Here is a 22,647-nt window from a genome sequence, read left to right on the forward strand (position 1 = left end):
CTCGCTTGGGATGCTCGGAGACGAGACGGGGAGGGCAGCGAGGGCAGACGGCTCCAAGCCAAGGGGCACGGAGGAGGGACGCTGGGCAGAGCGTGCTGGACAGTGCTCGGGGGCCCTTGCATGAGCCTGCGGGGCCAGCGAATGGAGAAGGGACAGGAAAGCGGCCCGGCAGTCTTCCCGCCCAGCATCTTCTTCCTGGTGAGATTGGTCACAAGCCTGGTTAGGGCCAGGAGGTCCCGGGACTTGGGGCTGCAGGAGGGGAGCATGTGTGTGAGAAGGTGCAGGGAGAAGTTCAGTCAGCCCCTCAGCAGAGGTCCTGGAGGGAGGTGGTGAAAGGGCTGCAGCTTGGCACGCTGCAAGCACGTAGGTGCTGGGGCCTCCCTCTGCTTGCAGGAGGGGCAGTGTTGGGGGCGTCAGTAAACCATGTTAGACGCACACCAATGGTGACAGCTCTGTGGAGGAGCTGCTAGCTGAGGTCTGTGGTGGCACATAGGATCAGGGTGGTATATATACTCGTCTAGCAGGGACCCTGGCCAAGGGGGACTGGGTAGGACGTGAGGACGCAGGGTGCAGACCATGAGCGATAGAGCCTCCAGTGATGGGCGATCTGGAAGCAGGCTGGCTTGGTATACCCCAGCCTGCTAAGATGGTGTGGTAGGAAGTGCCATGGGACAACAGACTTTGGGAGGTTGGGGGACCCAAGTTTGACAGGAGGTGCTTTGAGTCTACAGAGGTTGAGAACCACCAATCTACACCCAAGACATGCACAAATCCTTGCACGAGAACTCGAATGCAGGTTTGTGGCCTTGATGTCTACATTGAACTACTGCTGACTTCTGGAAAACGACATTGACAAAAGGAAACAGGTCTTCTTACCTTTATAAAACCTAGTTTTTTGGAGTACTGAAAAGCAAAATATCCCCCAGTTGTATTGGACATGACAATGGGCAAGACGCTTCATTGAACAGCTAATCTGCAGCAGGTTATAATTTTCCAGCTATAGCAGCTGGTGGATGAGAAGCTACTAATGAAATAAAGTAATGCACCAGAGACTCTGCTGTGCCATTATTGCCCTGGCAAAGATCCCTTTGGTTTCACTGATTTTCTAGATGAGGCAGAAAAATGGATTAAGGCTAATTGATGCAACAGTTAAAGGAAGTTACCTGTGAATGAGTTCCCGTTTCTTCCCCAGTGAAAGTCAGTGCCTCGGTGAGCCAAAAACACCCCTCCATTGTGTTGAGGATTTTGTGCCTAGCTACAGCTGGTTCAGAGGGACTTAATGTATGCCAGAAACTCCCCTGAGACTTCCTGACTTCCACTTCAGTGCCCCCTTTAACAGACCATGGCGTGTCTTGTGTGATTAATTCTGCTTTTAAGTGTCTTCCTCTAGTGCATTGCAGCAGTGATTTGTTTTTAGTAGTTCCATGTTCTTTTGAATTCGGTCAGGTATTATGAAGAAGCCAGAGACTTGGGCTGCATCAACAACTTGTAGGTTGGGTCTCCTCCACACAGAGAAGTTGTACTTTAATATCACACAGTTAGTTAATTCATCACATTTAATCTGTGCAGGGATGCTTCCATTCAGAAGTGGCCATAATTTGATTGTGGCTTAATTCCTGTCAGTCGACTGTGGCAGCTCTACATCTGACTCGAAAGCAGTTATTATGCCTGGGCTTAATGTGCTTTAGTTGAAGATGGGCTAAAAATGTTGACTCCTCACATCAGCCAACCCCTCAGTATTTCCTTGCCCTAAAAAGTTCTGTGCTATTCTAGACAATTAGCACGTGTCCTGTGGGACTGCTGTACAGGTACGCTTTGTCTGACAAGCACAACTGACATAGTTTGGGAGAGTAGATTAACTGGCAGTGCTACTTAATACTGTTTATTCCAAGTGAATTAAAATGGGGGGTGGCGTGGGGATAAGGGGGAAGTAAAAACCTGCATTTCTGTAACTAAGTTACCACATACAAACCTACCCAAATCTTCTGTTTCTAAGCGGCTGATTACAGTAGTTTTAAATCATTCAAGCTGTACTGGCTTAGCTAGTCTTGTGGAAAGAAACCTTTTCCTACTTAATATTATTTTGCTCATCAGTGGAAACCAGTAGATTAGATGGTATCCTGTGGTGGTGCAAGGTCAGATGCTTTGCTAGTGTAAAACTGGTGTGGCTCCATGCTAGATGCCATTGACCTGCACTGACAGAGGAGCTGGGCCATTGATCTTTGATGAACTTATCTCTTTTTTTCCTGTTGCTTTCCAGAAAGCCACTTCTCCTGTAGTATTCATTTCAAATCTTAATGCAGCCAAACCCATTCAGACTGTTGGCTAAGCTTGTGTGCAACCAAGTTTCATCGGCAGTAGTGAAGGGGTTTTGTTGTGCCAGATGCCTAGGTACTTCGGTGCTGAGTGCTGTCAGTTGAAGGGAGTAGAGCAGTGGTTCTCAAACTTTTTTTTTTGGCGGAACACTTGAAAATTGCTGAGGGTCTTGGTGGACCACTTCAACTTTTTTTTGTTCTACAAATCAAAGCACACAACTCATATTTTAGTATCAGTAGCCTTACGTTACAAGTACAGATATTCCCAATTGTTCCGCAACTTTCTGCGGACCACTTGAATGGAGCTTGCGGACCAGGGGTGGTTTGTGGACCACAGTTTGAGAACCTCTGGAGTAGAGCGTGGAGGAGTCCAGCAAGTAGACTGAATGCTTTCGTCTCCAAGAAGTTGTTGGGAGTTGGAGGAGTACATGTTTCTTTATGTGATGTTCTGGGAAAGCTAGGCTAAAGAAATGAGACTTCTACCTTGTTCTGAGTTTGGGAATTGATGGTCAGTTGTCCTCCCCCTCCCTGGAGAGGATCTTCATCCTTGTGGACTAGTTGCTAGGAAAGCTTTGTCCTCTACACTCACATTGATTCAGGACATGGTTGGCTGCAAAGGTCCTGTGGAATGAAAACACAGCCCTAAGTAGAAGGGTCTTGAACCAATGCAGTATGTAGTCCTAAAGATGAGTGCTGTCCTGATCAGACTGTGACATAAGAACTGAAATGAGTAATGAGCTCTTGACAGCCAGGCTTGCTGCTGTAGTTGGAGATTTTAAGGTTCAGCACACAATCCCCAAGTTCTGGGAGCTGCAATAATGAATTTAAGGTGGAGGAGGTAATCGCTGGCCAGCCCATGACCTGATGGCGTGGAATGCAGCTGCCTTGCTCCCCACTTAAGACACTTGTTCACAGCTTTTATCTCCTTGGAAGAGTTTACCATGTTGCTGTTCCGATAGAAAAAGTTCCTTGCTCCATACGGAGATGCGACTCCATAGATGGAGTCCCTGGATGGTTGGGCTGATAGTGGTAAGCAAGCCAAGTAGAGGAGCATATTGGGTTTTTTTTGGTTTTTTTTTTTTTTTAAGGGCCTGGATGTAAGGGCCTAGACAGGAAGGATGCTTGAAAAATGGTTGCTAGCTCTGTGGTCTGTCTGCAAGTTCTGTACTGAAAATTGGTTGATTCCTGTAGTGGCATTATCTGGCTGGGGGGAGGGGACATGGTGATTTGAGATGTTGCCTAGTTGCATCTCTCATCTTCTCTTCACTGATAAGAGCCATAAGCTAAACCAGAAAATAAAATATTAGAGTAGCAAGTGCAAGTCTGGAAATCCTAGTAGTTGTCACCTCTGCCCCTGACTAGGCACATGTCTGGAAGGCCTGATACAGGAGGCTGTCATGCCTAAGGTAGGTGAATTGTTTCAGATTAGGTGGTAGGTGTTTCAGCCTGGGTTGTACAGGGGATAGAAAAGGGAGGAGAGCTGATGTGCTGGCTGCATTTGATCTAGGTTACTCAGAGTGTGGAGCTGGCTGAGGAATTGCTTGGTATTTTCTGGCTGAAGATGCTTTGCTGATTTGTCAGAACAAGCTTCTTCTGGAAATGTGCTTACCAGCTGTGATGGAGAAGGATTTTTTACGACTGACCCTTTCACTCTCCAGAATATTTGGTAGCTCAGTGGATAAGGTTTCACTTGTACCTGGGATGTGGAAACTGACTGTTCTGTCCATGTGGCTACAGAGTATTTAGGGTGGTGTTGAAGAGATCCCTTTTGGCTTTTTTTTTCCATCTCAAAAGGTCTGTTTAGAATAGGGGTGGGCAAAATGGCTGATCCAGCCAGCAGCTGGACTCCATTTCCCAGGAGCCCCTGCCCGCATGGCTGGGGCCAGTGTCCATGGAGAGACCCCAGCCACACCTGCACTGTGAAAGCTTCAGGCTGGGGTTGCTGTGGAGACCAGTCTCAGCCATGCTGGTGGGGCATGTGACAGAGCAGAGCAGGGGCTGCTCTGGGGCTGCTGGGAACTTCTGAAGGGGGCAGCTTGCTCCGAAGCCAGGGCAGAGCCGTGATCTGTAGCCTTCAGGCTCCAGGCAGGGGCATGTAAGCAGGGGGTTGCAGTTCTGCCCCTGGTTCAGATCAGGCTGTGTCTGCTGCAAGGAGCTGGGGCAGAGCTGTGATCCCCTGCTTGCGCATGCCCCTACCTGGAGTGTGCAGGCTACAGATAATGGCTCTGCCCAGCAGCTTTGGAGCAGCCCCCTGCTTTGCTCTGTCATGTGCCCTGCCAGCAGGGCTGGGGCTGGCCTCCATGGCAATCCCAGCCTTGAGTTTTCACAATGCAGGTGTGGCTGGGGTTGCCATGGAGACTGGCCCTAGCCATGCACAGGGTTGACTGGGAAATGGAGTCCACTGCTGACCAGATCCAGCCTGTGGGCTGGACTTTGCCATCCCTGGTTTGGGAGGAGGCTCCCAGCCCTCAGGGTAGTGAGGTTCTGGAACAGCTTTCCTGTGAGTAAGGGTGGGAGGAGAAATACCTTGTTTGTTTTTAAGCTGTAACACCTATAGAAGGGGACCATGTGACAAAGTGTCTCTGATCACAGGGGAAAGGACTCTGACCCTAAAGGGACCTTCAAGTCTGTGTTCCTGTCTTCATTTAGAGCAAGAAAACATCTGTGGGACATGAAGGCCATTTCCTGCTCATCTCTAATTTGTCCCTCTTGGATCTTCGGATTTATTTAAACCTTAGCCTATTCCCTCTGGGAATGAAACTCTTTGAAATACACTTCTGCAGTGTGTTGCCAGAACAGCTTTCTTCTAAGTTCCTTGCGTGCTTCCCTTCTTGGCTGTGGGATCCCTCAGGCTTTGGCATCTGAGGTTCCATGTGCCCTGCAGATACCTGTTGGAGTTCAGGCATTTTTGGGGCTGCTGTGTCATGTATACACTTATTCTCTGTTACGGAGATGAGTCAGGTGGACCCTATGCTGTACCTTAATGCAGGAGGAGTTAGTTAACCTTGGCTTGGTGGGTAGGGTGCACTGCTATTGGTATCCACAGTCAGTATAGCTTTACTGCAGTCTAAACCCTGAGGTGCAGGTTGCTGTTGAACCTACTATGTTTCCTGGACACCAAGAGGAAACAAACCTGCCATGTAGTAGAAGCTCTTGCTGTTCAGAATGAGCTCTGTGGTGTGACTGAAATCCCTGAAAGGCCTTTGCCTCCAAGCAGTCTGTGGCAAATGTTCTGTTTGCCCTTGCCTCCTGCTGAACTTGAGCAGTGCATGTGTGTGCCTAGGGGGCAGGGAGAAGGCTGGAGCCCTGGCACTTTGCATTTAGAATCTGATTATCTATACTTCCCTCTAGCTGGAGGGGGCATGACCTAGTCGAAAGACCACTAGGCAGTTTAACTGACCCAGCTTTTGGACTGAAAAGACTATTGGAGTCTAGAGGTGAGATTTGCCTTGGCGGCAGAATTATCTTAAGTTTCTTATACTAGGTTCACTTCAGACTAGAGTCCCACTAAGTAGATGCTTAAATATTGCTAAAGGAATAGGTGATAAGGCAGGTGTACCAGGTCTCTGATATGTACCCAGGCTACACCGGAGAAGCAAATCAAACACTAAAAGCATTCGGTTCTTAGAAAGCAATGGACATGCCGTATTTATTTGAATATAAGACAAGGAAAAAAAGGCTCCTCATCTTACCTTCACACGCAAGGAAAGCTCATTAAATACATTGTCTGTCATTAAACTGCTGTCAAAAGCAGCATGTACTCAGTAACAGAAAGCAACTACAAAGTTGATTAAATGAAGCCAACACTAAGCATGCCTGTAAAACGCATGGCTCATACTAAGCAAACATACTGATGGGGACTTAGTTTTTTCCCCCAAATTTTATTAAAAACTCTTATCACCTTACACTTACAAAGCTACACATATTGAGCATCCTTGTTTTACCAAAACTTCATATCACAGAAACTACATACCAAAAGCATACAACTATATGTATGCAGACAAGGTTCTTTGGGTGAATCCTGATATATTTTATTAAGTAGTTGGAAAACAATTTTTTAAGCAAGCTTTCGGGTTTAAAAACCCTTTGTCAGGTTGAGGAAGTTTCTGGAGTTGGTGTATGCTACAACCTACACCCCTGTAATTATATATATGAAACCCTTAAACAACATGCATCAACTTCCCACAAAAACAAACCCCTGCACAACTCTCTTTCTTTATATACAGCCCCATGAAAAACTGTTACCTCAGTAACCACCTGAAACTCTGCCCCTCCCATCAGTCCTCTCTGTTAGTTTAGTGAAACAAGTGCATCCAGTCTTTTTTTCCTCCACTTCTTCTCTGCCTCTTTGTCTCTGATCTCTTCCTTGTCCCACGCAGCCCCAGCTTCAGGCACTTTCTTTCAGTGAAAGCCAAGGTTTCTTACCTTCCATAAATTAGTTTTCACATATAAAGTCCTTAATAACGTTTCCTCTGGTCCCTTTGGTATGAGACCATGTAGTACTATCTCCTGTGCAGGCTTATTTTGGTGACACAAAGTGGCAGACCCTTTCCCATGCGCCCTTTACATCTACGCTCCCAAACGCATGTCTTGCTGTTTCTTTTTCCCCGACACCTCTCGCTTGGGCACCTGGAGCTCATCAAGCCCAAACTGTGTTGCACTTCTCTCACCAGCAAGATATTACTTGCAACCACCCACATTAGGTCAGCATGTTAGCCTTTTAGTTGTTTACAAGCCACCACTCCCCACACCTTGTCCTTCTGTGAAGTTTCCCACTAGTGCCATCCTGTCTCTTTCCCTTATCTCTTTCATCAGTTTCATCTGACCCTTCAGGACCTCCCACCTTACCCTCTCTATTTTATACCTGTGCATAAATCCTTGGACTCTTCAGAGAGGTCTGATATACACCCCATTTCCTCAAAATAGCAGCTGCCTGAAATTGGGTGATATGTGCTTCTTTCCCTTCTCTGTCTGTTTCTGCTTTGCATATCATACTTGCATATGTTGTATAGCTAAACAGTCCCAAGTCTGGCAGCTCCTATCCCCACATCTCTCTTGGTCTGTACAGTTCAGTTCTAGCCAGCCTTTCTTTTTTGGCATTGCAGAAGAACAAACACATTTGTAAATTTTTCATATGGAATTTAATTATTGCAGGGGTTGTCTTATATTCAAGTAAATATGGTAGCTTTCTGTCTCCTTATGAGTGGCCAAGCTGAACCTGTGGCTTTTTAATTAGCCTTATCTAATATTAAACAGGAAGCATCATTAAGATAAACTTTATATTTCTGGCACTAAACCAAATGCAAGGGTTGATGGCAAAAATCTCTTAAACCCAGGCTGCAGTTTACAGTAGCACTTAACAGTAACTTGAGGGTTCTCTTATCTCCAAAATCAAAAGCCAGAACCTCCTTATATTAGCTTTTTTTAAGGTTATGGTAACGCTTACACAAAAGTGCACTTACAAATGTGCTGGAGTTACTGTCTCGAGAGTTCAAGGCGAGAGAGGACTTGATTCAAACTTAAATTGGATTTAATATTTGGTAATTTGAAACTAAATTTGAAGTTGACAACCAATGTTAAGGCCTACAATTACTGTAATTGAAGTCATTTAAATAAAAATATTCTGCTTCAGTGCACCATCCTAGACTTAAACTGGTGCTTTCTAAATTAGATACAGAGTTGGGAGGGAGTCTTTAACTTATGAAACTTTTTAAATGTCATGTGTTATGTCCTGTAATATATAATTTCAGGTTTCTTACTATGGAGTTAATACTGGTATTTAAACTCTTCTGAAATATTTTTTTCAGTATTCCCTGGTGCATAAAAGCTTTTGCCATAGCTACTTTTGATTTACATAAAGATAGCAGATGAAGAGAATATTTTCTTCTGGATTATCTGGTTTGTTGAAAAATTGGGAGAGAAATAAGCTTACCTCTTGGCTTCCAATCCAGGAACACAAGTCAGGTGGGACAGGATGTAATCTACAGTTTCTGGCAACTTGAGACATTATGCGGTTGTACTTTAATTGGGTTTTAGGAGTATAAAGATGCAGATGGGATGCTTTGTAAACCTCACTGAGGGAGTTGTGGAAATTGGACATCTCATTGCCATGATCAGCTGAAGATGTAGCTGTTGAGAAGATGGTGCATAAACTATTGTATTTAGGAACTTTGAAGCTGTCTATATCTTTTGGTAAATGAGAACCCTGGAAAATCCAGTGCCAAGCAAGCAGAACTCATCTGACAGTGCACTAACCAACTCTTCTTGAAATATGCTTTAAATGCAAAATGTTTGTCCAACACATCTAAAATTGATTAAAACTTAAAGTCCTGTTTCTGTGCATCTTGATCACTTTCAATTTCTATCTAAGTACAGCTTGACACTCTAAAAATTATTTAGCAAATAGAAATAGTGCATGACCTCTTTTAAACTGTTAAAATCAAGAATATGAATAAATATGTTTAGCTGTAACGTTCACGGATTACATGTTCTTAGCAACAGTCCATGCTAGAGGGTGCATTTTGATGACTATACCAACCAATGACAGTGAACCTTAAGGGGAAATTACTAGAGTACAGTCATGAGATTAGTTAGAGAGTAAGGCTGCCTACATTTTTGAGTTTTAAAATCACTGGTTTTTCATTGTGTGACTGTACCATGCTGATCTCTGGAGGAAGAACATTTTTTTCCCTCTCCCCCCATGCTCCCACTTTAGTGTCTGAACTGAGCCTACTATGTAATGCTGAACATGTCAACACTTTCTCTGAGCAAAGAAAACAGCTCTCATAGTATCTGTGCTCATTTTATATTATTCTCTTCACTCTGAATACTTTCGATTTAAACTGTTTCTGGTAAACAAATTCTGCTCCACCCAAGTGTTTTTGCATGGAGTGAAAACCCTTGTGTACCTTGTTCCTGGGACACGGGGGCAGCTGATGGAAAACTAGGAGAGTCCCAGTGAAAACTGGAGCACTGGCTTTTTACACCAGAGAAGGAAGTGGAGGATGATCAGACTATTGGTACATCCAGTCCAGTATTTGCCTCTGACACTGCCCAGCACTAGAAGTTTCAAAGACCAATGCAGGAAACTGCACTGTAGGCAGAGGTGGGGCAGTCTGCCCCTTTGCACAGGTCTCATTCTGACCTGTAGCAAGGAGGGGAGACTGGGGTTCTGTTCCCTACTTCCCACAGTGTTCCTGAATTTGATTCAATTTAAATCACTTTTGGATTAAAAATAAGTAATCCTCGGAGCTGGGATTTCAGCCCAGCCCATCTGAGTGCCCTCAACACTAGTCTGGAATTATGTTCCTTCTTCCTGGCCCCATTAAACTTGCTAAGCCATTGGGGAAAAAAAGAAAATTTCTTGCAGGAGGAATGCTATAGGGCTTTCAGCTTAGCTCCCGATATAGGGTACTATCCCAGGAAGTGGGAGGTGGGGGTTTGAGTCCCTTAAGCTGAGAGGACCTAGAACCCAGACCTCTCACTTCCTGGGCAAGCACTTTCACCTCTGGGCTATGATTATAAAAGGTGGGTGTGACACCACCTTTGCTGGCCGTGTTTTAGAAGGAAAACTGAACTCCTTTCTGCCTTTTGAAAGACAGGATTCTTGGCTCTAGTCCCTCAGCGGATATGCAACCTTGACTTTAGCACCTAAGCTCTGGAGGGCGATAGGATTTTGAACATAAGCCCCATACATACAGCTGCCTATTAACTAGCTCCAGGCAGTTCACTGCTCAGTACATGGGTGTCTTGGATCCAGTTCAGAAGTGTCCAGTCCTCCCCAGGCAGTGTTAAGGGACCCTAGATAACCAACTGTGGGGTTTGGAGTCAAGTCTGGAAGTCAGGCACATGGAGGCACTGAAATATTTTCATGGATTCAGCTCTTAACAGCAGGCCTTAGTGAATGCAATCTCCAGGAATATTAATGACAAGTATTAACTGTCCACTTGGAGCAGGCTGGTGCAATTGTCTCTTGCCTGCTTAGGCTGATAAAGGGGATGGTTGCTGGCCAGAATTCATGATACTTGATTCCAGAGAGGTTGATACTGTAGCCACCTGCCTCAGAATTTGACAGACAGGTTGCAGACTGTCCATCCTTCCTCTTTTTTTAAAATAGTTGTCCAAAGAGCCAGTTAATACTTTTCCGTAAACCTTGGGAAGTTCAAGGACTAGAACAGGGGTAGGCAACGTTTTTGGCCGGAGTGCTGAAAAAAACCGCAGTGTCTACCTTGTGAGGTGCTAGAGTGCCGGCCTGCCAGAAAAACAAAACCAGGTCAGGTGGTACATGGTGGAATGAACTGCATATTAGTATAGTTAATAATCACAAATGGTTTTTGTTTTTTTACAATAAATACCAGATTTTCTAAAAATTCTAAACCTGGTGACAATAAAAACTTCATATATGACGTTTATTCTTGTGTATTCTTTTTTTGTTAAGCATGTCGTGAGGAGAGAAAGGACAAAAAAAGAGGGGGGATGGAAAGTAAGAGGAGAGAGGGGAAAAAAGGGAAGAAGAAACAGGGTGTGTGTCTCACTGCCCAGGTCACCCACAGCTAACAGCTACTGGCTGCAGCTCAGGCCCTCTGGTCCAGGACAGCATCTGGCGAATGGAGGCAGCAACATCTCAGCTGCAGCTGCCAGAGCTGGGGTGCTCAGGTCTCTCTAATGGTCCTGGAGTGGGGGGAGCCCAGGCAGACAGGTGCCTCTTCCCACTTGAGTGGGGACAGCACCAGGATGCCAAGCACAGGGGCTGGGTGCTCAGGGCAGGGTCTGTGCAGCACGGGGAGAAGCAGGCTCTCAGGACAGGCATCATGGGAAGGCTAGCTGGGTTGGGCCCTTGGGAAGGTGGCAGTCAGAGGAGACCAGGGGCCAGAAAGGAAGCAGGGGCTTCCCTGGGGTGCTGCAGACTTGGGCTTTGGTGGGTGGGTGGGAACACCCAGTGGTACCCAAGGTAGGACCTGGCCCATGCAACTCTATGGGGATGGGTTGCAGCTGCCCTGCCCACAAAGGGGCGGTGCCTGGCTGGGGGCAGGATGTATTCCTGACTCTGCCCCTGGTGCCTGCGGCAGCCAGGGATTTTTCTGAGCCCTTGAAGGTAAGAATTCCCCTCCTCCCCCTTTGTGTTCAGAGGCATATCCCCTCCCTGCTCCTTCACCTTCCACTTCTGCTGTTCTGGGGACGAGGGGAGCTCCTGTCCTGCTCTAGCTGGGTTGCACAGGAGGCTGATCTCAGCCCAGGACAGTGACACTGGTGGCAGACAGTGGGCACATTCCCCCTCCCTGCCTGGTGTCTGTTGTGTCTGCATCCCTTGCCCCCCCCTCAACACACACACCAAGGTATTCCCCACCAGCCTGGGAGTAGGCACAGGGATGGACAAGCTGCCTGCCTTCTGTTGCTGCTGCTGCCCCAGGCTAACCCCAGCTCTGGAGTTCCTTGGCTCCCTAGGACAGCATCAGAAGCAGGTGAGGGAGGGAGGTGGAAAGAGAGGAGGGGATGCATGGGAGGGAAAAGGTGGGCCAGGATTTTTACTTGCTTTCAGCACTTGAAGTCCCCGACTGCTACTCCTGTGGCATGATCTGCCTCCCCCAGTAAAAGGGTGGGGAGGGGGGGCAGGAGTAGGAATGCAGCTACTCCTGCAGCACCAGTTATTGCTCCTGCACACCCCCTTCATAATATCCTGGATCTACTTCTTGTCTGAGCTGATCTATACTACAACATTTTACCACCATAACTAGGCTGGCTAAGAGTGCAAGGAGACTATACCCTCTATCCTTCACAAAGTGAACCCCAAAATGGGGTGCAACATGGTTAGTAGCTGTCACACCAATGCTTAAGGCAGAGGTAATATAAGCTTTCTTGTTCCTCCATACACCTTTTTCTTCATCAATAGATTGCATAGGCATATTCAGATAATCATGATCTCATGGAGAGCAATAACCAAGAGTCCTTGCTGCATCCTGTGCAGCCTAGATTCCTAGGTGCAGAACTTTAGATCTGCTCATATTAAAACACATTCTTCCTTTGCCCCCGGCTGCTCAAACCAACCATCACAGTCTCTAAGTTATTCTCTACTGACACAAGGATTGAGGCATCTGCAAACTTCATCAGTAATTAATTATTTAAAAGAACCAATGACCTAGAAGAAAACACAGTCTGTGCAGGACCTTAGTTGGCACACAGCCAAATATGCACAATTCCCTGTTCAGTCTCAAGACCCATCTGTTAGCTAGCTTTTAATGCATTCTGTGTGTAATGTGTTGATTTTGTTCCTAGTTTCTTAATCATGTGGCCAGGCAGTACCAATTTAGGAGCCTTACAAAAATATGTAATTTCCCTTTATCAATAGAATATGCAGTCTCAAAGGAGTTTAACATAATTTGCTATAAACCCACTTGGACTAACAGAAATTGTTAATTTGCTTAATTAAAGGAGTTTTGTATCAGTCCTCTTAGCTCAGCCTGGTTCCCAGGAAGACATTAAGAGGCTATATGGGTCAGCCCAACTACCCAGTTTAAACACTGGTCCAAGTTCAGCTTTCTTTTAGCCCAGGGATAGGCAACCCCCAGCACGTGCCAATTAGTGGTGCACAGAAACTTTTTCCTCGGCATGCCAGGAAATGTCCAAGGAAATTGTTAAAAAAAAATAAAAAAAATTAAGTTGCTGCTCGAGGCTGTCTGGTCCCATCGTTAAGGCATCTCCCTTCTTGGAAAAAGAAGTGGAGACCTGATATGGCTAAGACAGTTTCTTGTATTACCCTGACAAGGAGGGTCTTAGAGATGCTTGAGTCCAATTGTGCCACAGCTCAAAACCCCCTGCCCTACCAGCAGGAGTTAGAGTCCAGTGCAGGGTTCCTGTGACCCATTTAATAAAACAATGTACCATAGAAATCTTTCCTTGGTTCTTGGTGTTGGATCGAGGTACTTGTTCAACTATGTGCCCAAAGGCACAATACCTAGGTAGCTTGTGCTTGTGTGAAATGACACTGAGGCAAATCATGGAGCAAATGATATAGCTGCATGTAGACCTCAAGCTGCTGAATGGGAATTATGGGGCTAATGCTATGGCCTGGACCCATGTGTTCACATAATCTTTCAAATAGCTTTACATATTGCGTGAGGCCAAGCAAGCTGCAGAAATGGAACTGGTGGTTGAGTAAGGGAGATCTCAGTGCCATAGGATCAAGACCTTGCAAGTGTTTAAAAAGCAATGTTGCTTAATATAGACCATGAGAACCTAGGAACAGCCATGCTGGATCAGACCAGTAATGTATCTACTCCGCTAGACTGTTTGTTGTTACAGAGACTTCAGAGAAAGATGCAGCCCCTTTCTCCTGAAACAGGGCCTCATGAAATAACGTGCTCATGAGACCATCTGTTTCTCCCTCTCATGGAGAGACTTTTGTATATGCATGAGGTTAATTTCCTTTCCAAACCCATTTGGCTGTTTCAGTCCTTACTAATGTGGCTTGGGATGTTCCAAATAAACGTCTAGCTCTCCTGTGAACTCCTGCTAATGACTTGTCCACACCAGGAGTTTGTGACTTTCGTGGGCCTTGGATCTGTCCTAAAGTTGGTGGCAAAGTCAGGAACATAAATAAGGAAACTTAACTCCCAGTTCCCAACTTGATCTGCTTGTTTCATATGGTCCCCTCACCCTCAGTCTTTCTTCAGCAAACTAGACAGAAGTGGTAGCTGCTATCCCATGGTTTTGAAGTTGCACTGTTCTTGCCAAGATTTAAGGAAAAAAACTTAAGATCCTAAGGGCATGAACTCCTTTAAACGTCAAGGACTTTTTATATTCCTTTGCAACAGGGGTAGGTGTTATGCCCACAATTTACATCAGTATATTCTAAGTCTGTGTTTGGGCATTTACTGGTAAATAACTGGCCTGACTCTTACCGAGAACATTGTGTTTGAAAACCAGGGTGTTTTGTAGGTCTCTGATGGATTTTGTAATCTCATCTCAGGCACCTGATCTTGGGCCTACCAAGTCAAACAGTAGGAATTTCTCACAATTGTTGGATGATGCCTAGGGTGTAGTGCACTGGAATTTCCTTCTTGGCATTATGACAAAATGTATACAAAAACAAGAGTCAGCAAAACAAGTTTGCTGGCATGATAACAGAGCACAGCAGATCAGGTTTGGTTTCGGAATGGAAGAACTGTGACCCCAAAAGTGCCCATGTAAAAAACCTGGACCTTCCAGCTGATTCATGTACTGACTGTATCTTGGCTCTGTACATGGATGCTTCTCCTGTCTGGATTCTACCTGCCTGTATAGCATAGTTAAAAGCAGATGATGCTCTAAACCAGGGGTGGTCAAAAGATGGCCTGTGGGCTGGATCTGGCTTGTGAAGTGATTTTGGCCTGGCCTGCAGCAGGTCCCTTGGCTCAGCCCACAGCTAGACCTGGGATGCCTGTGTGGCAGTGGCAGCCCTGCCAGCTCAGTGTGAGGTGAAGCGTCACAGGGGTAGCAACATGGGTGGAAGCCCCGGTGAGGGCGCTGCGTGCAGGTCTGTGGCCAGAAGCTGTGCAGGGAGCTGCATCCAGGACTGGTGACTGGTATGGGAGCTATTGTGCATATAGCTAGCTGTCTTGCATCCAGTGGGTGTAATCCTACCCCAGCAATGTTGTCAGGGCCAGGATTCCATCAAACAGGTTCTTTTCTCTGCTTATATAGCTCCATCAAGATGGGGCTAAGAAGGTCTTTTACTAGCATTATTGGTACCTTGCTTCTGACAAGCTGGAGCCTTTATGTGCCATTGATTTCAACACTTGCTTGTCTGGATTGCTACTAATAAGTGTATATTTTGAACTTAGTTACAAGTTTTTTCTGTTTTTCTGATGTGTACCTGTGTGTCAAGTCCTTGCCAGCATAAACCGTGGAAGGGACTGATGTAACTGTGATACTCAGGAAGTGGAAAGAGGATTTTGGTAAAATTTCACTGAAGTATCTTTAACTAAAGATTTCCCTTTTTCACCATAGCAGCAGAATCTTTTCAAAAAGATGTGTCCCATGTGTTTGGGAAGAAATCTGGTTCCTTACTTGTACTGTAAGTAGTGTCAGTCGAAAGAGAAGCAGTAGGCTTTTAATTGATGTTGCAGAGTTCAGTGTGGAAGAATTACTCTGCAACATTAATTAAAAGCCTATCCTGCATTAGGAGGGTGGTAAGTTATGAGACCCTGTTTTCAAATGTGAGTTTCTAGTTATGAGTGAAGTCATTCAGGTCAGTGCAAATGATTAGTGATCTGGGACCCAACTTCAGACAACTGTAGTTCTTTGAATTGCTGCAGGTTGGCTGCCCAGTCATTCCTGGAAAGTCTTGCTCTTCCTATTTAAAGGAGTGTATAGAGGCTTAGCATTGGCTGTGTTCTGCTCCCTCCCATTCAGGTACATCTGAATGGGAACTGGTTTTGATGAATTCCACCCTGATGACAAACTTAAAAGGTTTCTTAGTAACCTGGTTCACACTTAACTGAATGGGAAAAACATTTTTCTTGTTATTTTTTCCTTTGACTTTGCAGGCAGAAGCATTTGTCTGGAGTAACGATGCATCGGCTCATTCCCAGACTGTTGCCAAGGCCAAGTACAACTTTTTATTTGGTTCAGACAAAGAAAGACCTTCAGGAATGGGTAAGTAGTGTCATAGGGATTTTTGCTTACTGCTTGTGAAAAGGGCGTGCAGGACCTGATTCCTTACAGTCTATTACTGAAAGCCTGCTGGCATTGGACTCCTAGCATCAAGAGGCCTAAGTTTGCATTTTAAGCTTGACTTGCTGGTCAGAGGAGCCTTGGCCTAACTGCCAGTTGGGCTTGCTTCTTGCTATATCAGAAATAAAAAAGTGACAGCAGTCCTGTAACCCAGTACACCACTTTCCTCTTGAGATAGCAAGGACCATTGCCACGTGATTGTGTCTGGCACAGAACTCTTCATTTGGTATCCCTCCCCTAATTTATACTGTAAATCTCAGAGTGACTCTTTCTGCCAGCTGTACCATGCCAGTCATTGCAGCCATGCTTTCTCATCCTGCATGGGTCAAATCACTGCCAAATCTTTGGGTATTCATTCCAGAAACACATCAAGTGTTCATGCCTGATAATGTATCTAGCTACAGATTCATAAGACTTTGAATTTGTATACAACTGCTAAATTAAAGTTGCTTTCTCCCCTGCTCTCTGTATTAGAAGTGATTTCTATTCTGGCAGCAACAAAGGAAATACCTAGTAGTTAGTCCTGCTTCTCTTTGCTATAAAACTGGGCATTTCCTCTGCGTGTAGATAACCCAAGGACAAGAATTGTAACAAACAGCACTGTGATGCTTGTTTTTCTCTGTTTTGGTAATTACAAGTCCAGGCCTTCGCTGCAGGACAGGTAACATGCTCTGAGGCAGGAGCTTGTATGCATCTTGGCAAGAGGAACCTCACAAATCTCAAGCTGTCTTGCTAGCATGCCTGTTTTAGTCAAAAAAAGGTTTCTCTTGTCATCAGAACTGTCCAAAATGTGCATGGCTTGACCTCACGGGTGAAGAGGCCCATCCCCAATGTGGCTCTGCAGTTGGAGTGGACATGGCCTGGCCCTGCAGGAGAATAGGTGTGTTCTACCCTCAAACTGGCCCAGTGGAGGAGAGAATGGGATGAGGCCTGGCCCCTACCCAGCCTGGCCTGGCAGGGGATAAGGGGATGTGGCCCAGCCCTGATCCAGACGTGGGGCATGGTCCAGCTGTGACAGGTAGTGCAGGGCTTGGGTTTTGGGAATTTGGGAGGATGAGGGTGACCATATTAATGACCAGTGGTCCCTTGCCGGCAAATTTCCTGTCCCATGGAGAGCCCCCTGGGCCAGATGCAATTTCTCTATGGGATCCATTTGGGCTGTGAGCTGGAGGTTGAGCACTCCTGAACTACAAGATTAATTGAGTGCAGTCTGCACTGAGCATGCCCGTAGAACATTGAGCACAAGGCCAGAGCACATACTGGGCAAACAGGCTGGTGGAACCTGCCATAAGGCTGGGTTAGTAGAGTCCACCTGAATAAGACATAGTAGGCATTGCACTTGAGCCCCCTCAGCACTGACTGTTTTTTAAGTCCTACTGAATCACTATGTCAAATACATTTCAACTTCCTCTTCACTCCCACAGCTGAGCAATGCCTTTCTTTCCTATTTCTTCACCAGCCTTAAATGTCTGGCATACATCACCAAATGTCTACATACATGAGAGCCTTGGCTCCCTTTCTTGACACATCATGTGTGACCGGTGTGGTCCCACGTTCCATGGGATGGAGCTGGATCAGGCAGCCCCACCCCTCATTTGCATATAACTTTTTGGAAGGTCTGAGGAATTGGGTGTTCTTGTCAAGTCCAGTTATGAGTGGGTGGCTAATTAGCATGTGGCTCTTTTGTTGGGAGTATTTGAAATATACACACATGGAGTAATGCTGGGCTATGGGGTCACCCTGTCTTGAAACGTTGTTGACTGCTGGGACGTAGCTCAACAAACTACCCTCTAAATTATGAGCCTCTTAGGAGTGTTCCAAGGAAAGGTGATTTTACATACCTCGTCCTGGCCTTGGATAACTTAGTGTAGCTGGGGGTGGAGACCTGTCCATTGCACTGCAGGCAGGCACCCCTGCGAGGGTCTACTGTAGCCTCCCAGTGAGAGGATCTTGGCTACACAATTTATGGTAATAGGTGATTGTTCTTGGTTTCTTCCTCTGGCTTGCTCCTATGGTCTTTCCCTAGGAGCAAGTGAGACTAAGGGGCATCTGAACCCCAATGCCTCCAGGCTTGGCGCTTGCACAGAGGAAGCCTGCCATGGATTTGGGAATATCTGAAGCCCCAGGCTGAATAGCCTGGGTGGTAGGATACTTGCCGGTGGTAGAGCCACACAGACTTGAACAGTTGAGGTCTGTTCAGTCGATAGAATTTGGAACTGATTTGGCTACTTTGGCACAAATTTAAAAAAAATTTTTTTTATGTCCTTGTGACATGGCATTTACCAGAATTTGCAGATTCATTGGAATCTGATGGGGTTGCACTGTGGGCGCTTCCGATATGGCCTCAAACTTGCCACCCCTAGACTGTCAACCATGAGCCTTAGCACCTGTACCATCCCAGCTCTGGCTTTGGACTAATAGCATATATAGTGGGTGTGTCTACATGTGCAGTTAACGTGCATGAATACGCTCCAGAGCTTGTTGCTTCCAGACACACATTCAGACAGCATGCCCAGGAGCTTATTGCTCCAGAGTTTTTTGTGTCTGGGATGCTGTCTGAATGTGTGTCTGGAAGCAACAAGCTCTGGAGCGTATTGCCCCAGAGTTTATTCATGTGTAGCATGTGGAGCCTGGTCAGAGCAGCCGAGGCTGGGAAGGGACACGGGTCAGCCTGTCAGGCCAGGGCTGCTCCAGCTGAGCTCCATGTGCTGTGGGGGGGCTGACTGAGACAGAGGGGCTGCTCCGCATCATGTGGAGCCTGGTTGGAGCAGCCCTGGGTCCTCTGTCAGCCCAGGCTGCTCCAGCTGGGCTCCATGTGCTGTGAGGGGCTGGCTGGGGCACAAAGGTGCTTCAGTGCAGGTGCTGCCTGCCAGCTAGCTCTGTGCTGAAGCACCAACATGTCCCAGCCAGCCCTGTTACCACCAACACATGCATTGTGGTGCGTGAAACAACACTGCCGCAGGGTAGTATTTGTGTTTAGCTGAGCTACCCTGCAACACTGTTTATTAGTTTACTGCAACATAATAGGGCCACACTGGTGATGTTTTGTTGTGGAGCCACGTGTAGATGGTGATGTTTTACTGTGGAGCTAATTAGTCAGCTCTGTAGTAAAAGTTTCATGTAGATGTGCCCAGTTTGCATTATATATGCATTGTATGTGAACAGATACAAAAGTGCTGCTCAAAAGTATGTTTATGGAATACACGTGCTAAAACTTGCAGCATTTTGCAAAAAGATAAAAAAAATGGTTGTGGGTGAACTAAGTCTGTGAACATTTATTTCAAACACATTTATTTCAAAGTCATGTGTTTTGGTTTTTTTTTGGTTGGGTGTGGTTTTTTTTAGTGCCTTGCATTTCAAATGAACAAGATTTTACTGTAAACAGTTTCTCCAAGACTTTTTCTGAGTTATATTTTTGTTTGCAAGCATACTTCTAAATTGCTGTCTAGGAGAAGGGTAAACAATATCACAAAACATTGCCAAACATGAATCAAAGTACAATATGATTCATAACAAACTCGTTGGATGCTTAGAGGAACACAGTGCCACAATACAGCCTTAGTGCTTCCGTAGGGTGTCTGGGGACTTGCCTCAAACTGAGAGAGCTGTCTCTGCTCATTAATAAACCAAAGATAGTTCTTCATGCTTCCTAACCAGAAATTGAATTCAATATGATGGCTTTTGAGAGAGATCTTTTTTGAACCGAATAGTGAATAAATGGTAATTAAGCACCTTTTCTTTGTCTGGCTGTGTATGTAGTTGATGTTTTGGAAGAGTTTACACACCAATAATTTCCAGCATTTCTTGGACCCCTTCCTCTAAGATTTTGGCAGCCTCTTTCCTGTGCCAGTGGGATACAACTGATAGTCCAGGGGGTGCTGACAGGTAGAAGTGAGATTTATTTTTTGCTTGGTAATCCTTCTTCCTTGTGGGAGCTCAGCAAACCCACTTTTGAAATCTGTCAAACAATTATAACTTGTTGCAAACTATTTGTCTTGTAAAGGATCCTTCAAATGGTATCTCAGAGTATCCCATCTTGTCACAAATCAAGACTGTTCTTCCAAAGTCACAGAAATGCAGGTTTGGAAGGAACCTTGAGAGGCTGTCTAATCCCTCCCCTTGCGCGGAGGCAGAATCAAACATACTTAGATTATCTCTGTCGAATGTTTATCTAACTTGTTCATAAATGTTTAGTGCAGGGGTGGTCAATTATTTTGGCTGGAGGGCTTAATGAGTTTTGGTGAGCTGTCAAGGGCTGCATGGGTAGCCCTGCCCCCAACAGTTGCTCTACCTCCTGGTCTCCATATTGGGACCAGAAGTCCTGCCCCTAACCCCTGGCCTTTGCCACCAGATGTCCCTCCCCTTGTCCCAGCAGTACTCCTGGGGGGGAGGTTGCCATCTTGAAACTGGAAAAAAACAAGTTGTATACTAAAAAAATCAAATATCTACTATCACTTATTTTAATTTTATTTAAAAAAATATTTTGTCCCAATTTACATGTGTTTATGTAGTGTATCTAGAGGCAATTGCATAATAGCTCAAAACACACTCTTACTCTTGTATGTTGTGTGGGGGCGGTAGGGGGACTTAAGGGTGTGTACATGGGGGCTGTGTAGTTGGGGAGTGGGTGTGAGGGTATGGTGGGTGTATATGTGGGGTGTGTAGGGGATGGTGGGGGTCTAGGGTATGTGTTTGGGGTAGGAGGGTGAGAGTGTGTGGGGGCTGTGGAAGGGTAGGGTATGTTTGGCGGTATGGTGGGGAGTGGAGTATGTAGGAGGGTATCGGTGTATGTGTGGATATGGTGGGGGGTGTGGGAGTGTGTGTGGTTGTGGGGGGTTTGGGACTGTGTATGGGCTGTGGGACGGTGTGAAGTTATGGTGGGGGTGGGAGTATGTGTGGGGCTGTGGGAGGGTGTGGGCATGTGTTGGGAATATGGGGGGAGGTGGGGAGCCAGCCCTTTCTGTCCCGTCTTGGCTGCAGTGTGCAGTTCCTGGTTGCAAGGCTGGGACCCACATGGCGTGGCATGGGGCCAGCCTGGCCCGGCCTGGCACAATGCAGTTCTGGCTGTAAGGCCAGGGACCACATGGCACAGCACAGCATGGAACTGAAATGGCATGGCCTGGAACCAGCCTGGCCTGGCCCGGCTGTGGCACACAGTTCCTGGCTGCAAGGTGTGGACCCATACAGTGCAGCCAGCCCGGCCCAGCCTGTCCCCTCTGTTCCATGCCATGTGGGTCCCAGCCTTGCAGTGGGGAACTGTGTACTGCAGCTGGGTCGGGCTGGCCTGGGTTGGCTTTGTGCTTCACCATGTTGGTCCCAGTCTTGCAGCCAGGAACTGCACAGTGCAGCACGGATCTAGCCTGGCCCAGCAGCACATTGTTCCCTGCTGCAAGGCTGGAACCCAAGTGGTGCGGCACAGAGGAGGCAGGCCGGGCTGGGCTGGCTCTGCCACGCCATGTGGTTGCCATGCCATGTGGTCCTCAGCCTTGCAGCTGGAACTGTGTTGAACTGGGCTGGGCTGCATGCTGGCCAGGTGTCGGGAGAGCTCTTTTGCTTCCCTCACCTCCAGCTGTGGGTGCTGCCCCTGCCCCTGCTGCACTGGTCTGGGTGGGTAGGGGGAAGCTTCAGTGGGAGGCTCCTGCCCAGTGCACGGAGCTCCAGCTCTTGGCCGCCTGCTGCCTGCTTCACCTGCCTGGCTTGATGAGAAGCTGCTGTGGACAGGTGGGTGGAAGGCAGCTGGGAGCTGGGGCTGGATCTCCATGCGCTGGGCAGGAGAATCCCACTGAAGCTTCCCTCCGCTCACCTGTCCAGAGCGGCATAGTATATGGCAGCAGGAGCAAGAACTAGAGCTGCAGCTGGAGGTGAGGGGAGCAGAACTGGCCCCGGCCAGCGTGCGCTGCTTCTGGTGGGGCTGTTCCCGGTGCAGCTTCAGCTGGCTGGGTGCTGCTACATTCTTCTTGTCTCCAGCGGCCGCTCCTCCTCCCACTCCTGCTGTGCCGCTCCAGGCGAGTGGGGAAGCTTCAGCCCAGCTACTCCTGCTGGAGATGAGGGTAGCAGAAGAACATCTGGCCAGCTGTAGCTGCACTGGGAACAGCCCCACCAGAAGCTGCCTGCTGGCTGGGAAGAGTGCAGGTGTGGGCTGCCTGGGTGTGAGTGGGTGGGTCTCAGTCCCAGGTGGAGCATCGCAGGAGCAGCTGTGAGCCAGAGCCAGCTAGTTGGCAGGCTGGATCCAGCCTACGGGCCATATTTTGCCCACCCTGGTCTAGTGGATGATTTCTATAACTTCTCTGGCTAAGCGTACCGGTGCTTAGCTGTTCTTTCAGCTAACTTAAAACAAAAGCCTTTTGCTTTGGAGAACTGCCTATTCAGTTTATGTCCTTATTATCACACACAGATACTTCCTCCTCCTACAAGAAAGTCACCATGGGGTCAAAAATATTAAGTTTCCTCCCTTCTTAAGCAGATTCTACAGATGGAGATGTCCAGTCCATCTTGGAGCTGTTTGTATCATTGGCTATTGGATGGATTGTATTGAGACGACTTTGTCTAACAATCAGCTTAACTCTGTGCAGTCCTTAATTCTCCCTAGACTTATCTAGTAAAAATGGACCAGAATTTAGAT

At 46.8% G+C, this 22,647-nt stretch overlaps 1 protein-coding gene across 3 annotated transcripts in view; it reads left to right on the forward strand.

Moving 5' to 3' along the window:
* The window catches only part of PSD3 (pleckstrin and Sec7 domain containing 3), a 175,650-nt gene that overhangs the window by 612 nt on the left and 152,391 nt on the right, over positions 1-22,647 (forward strand). For all 3 annotated transcript variants that reach the window (XM_090038925.1, XM_090038926.1, XM_090038927.1), the window contains exon 2: positions 15,839-15,947. In XM_090038925.1, the coding sequence (XP_089895051.1) occupies positions 15,839-15,947 (109 nt within the window). The remainder of the gene's footprint in view (positions 1-15,838; positions 15,948-22,647) is intronic.

The sequence above is a fragment of the Crocodylus siamensis genome, chromosome 3 (assembly GCF_052110815.1).
Source record: "Crocodylus siamensis isolate JL-2025a chromosome 3, ASM5211081v1, whole genome shotgun sequence".
Classification (NCBI taxonomy): Eukaryota; Metazoa; Chordata; order Crocodylia; family Crocodylidae; genus Crocodylus; species Crocodylus siamensis.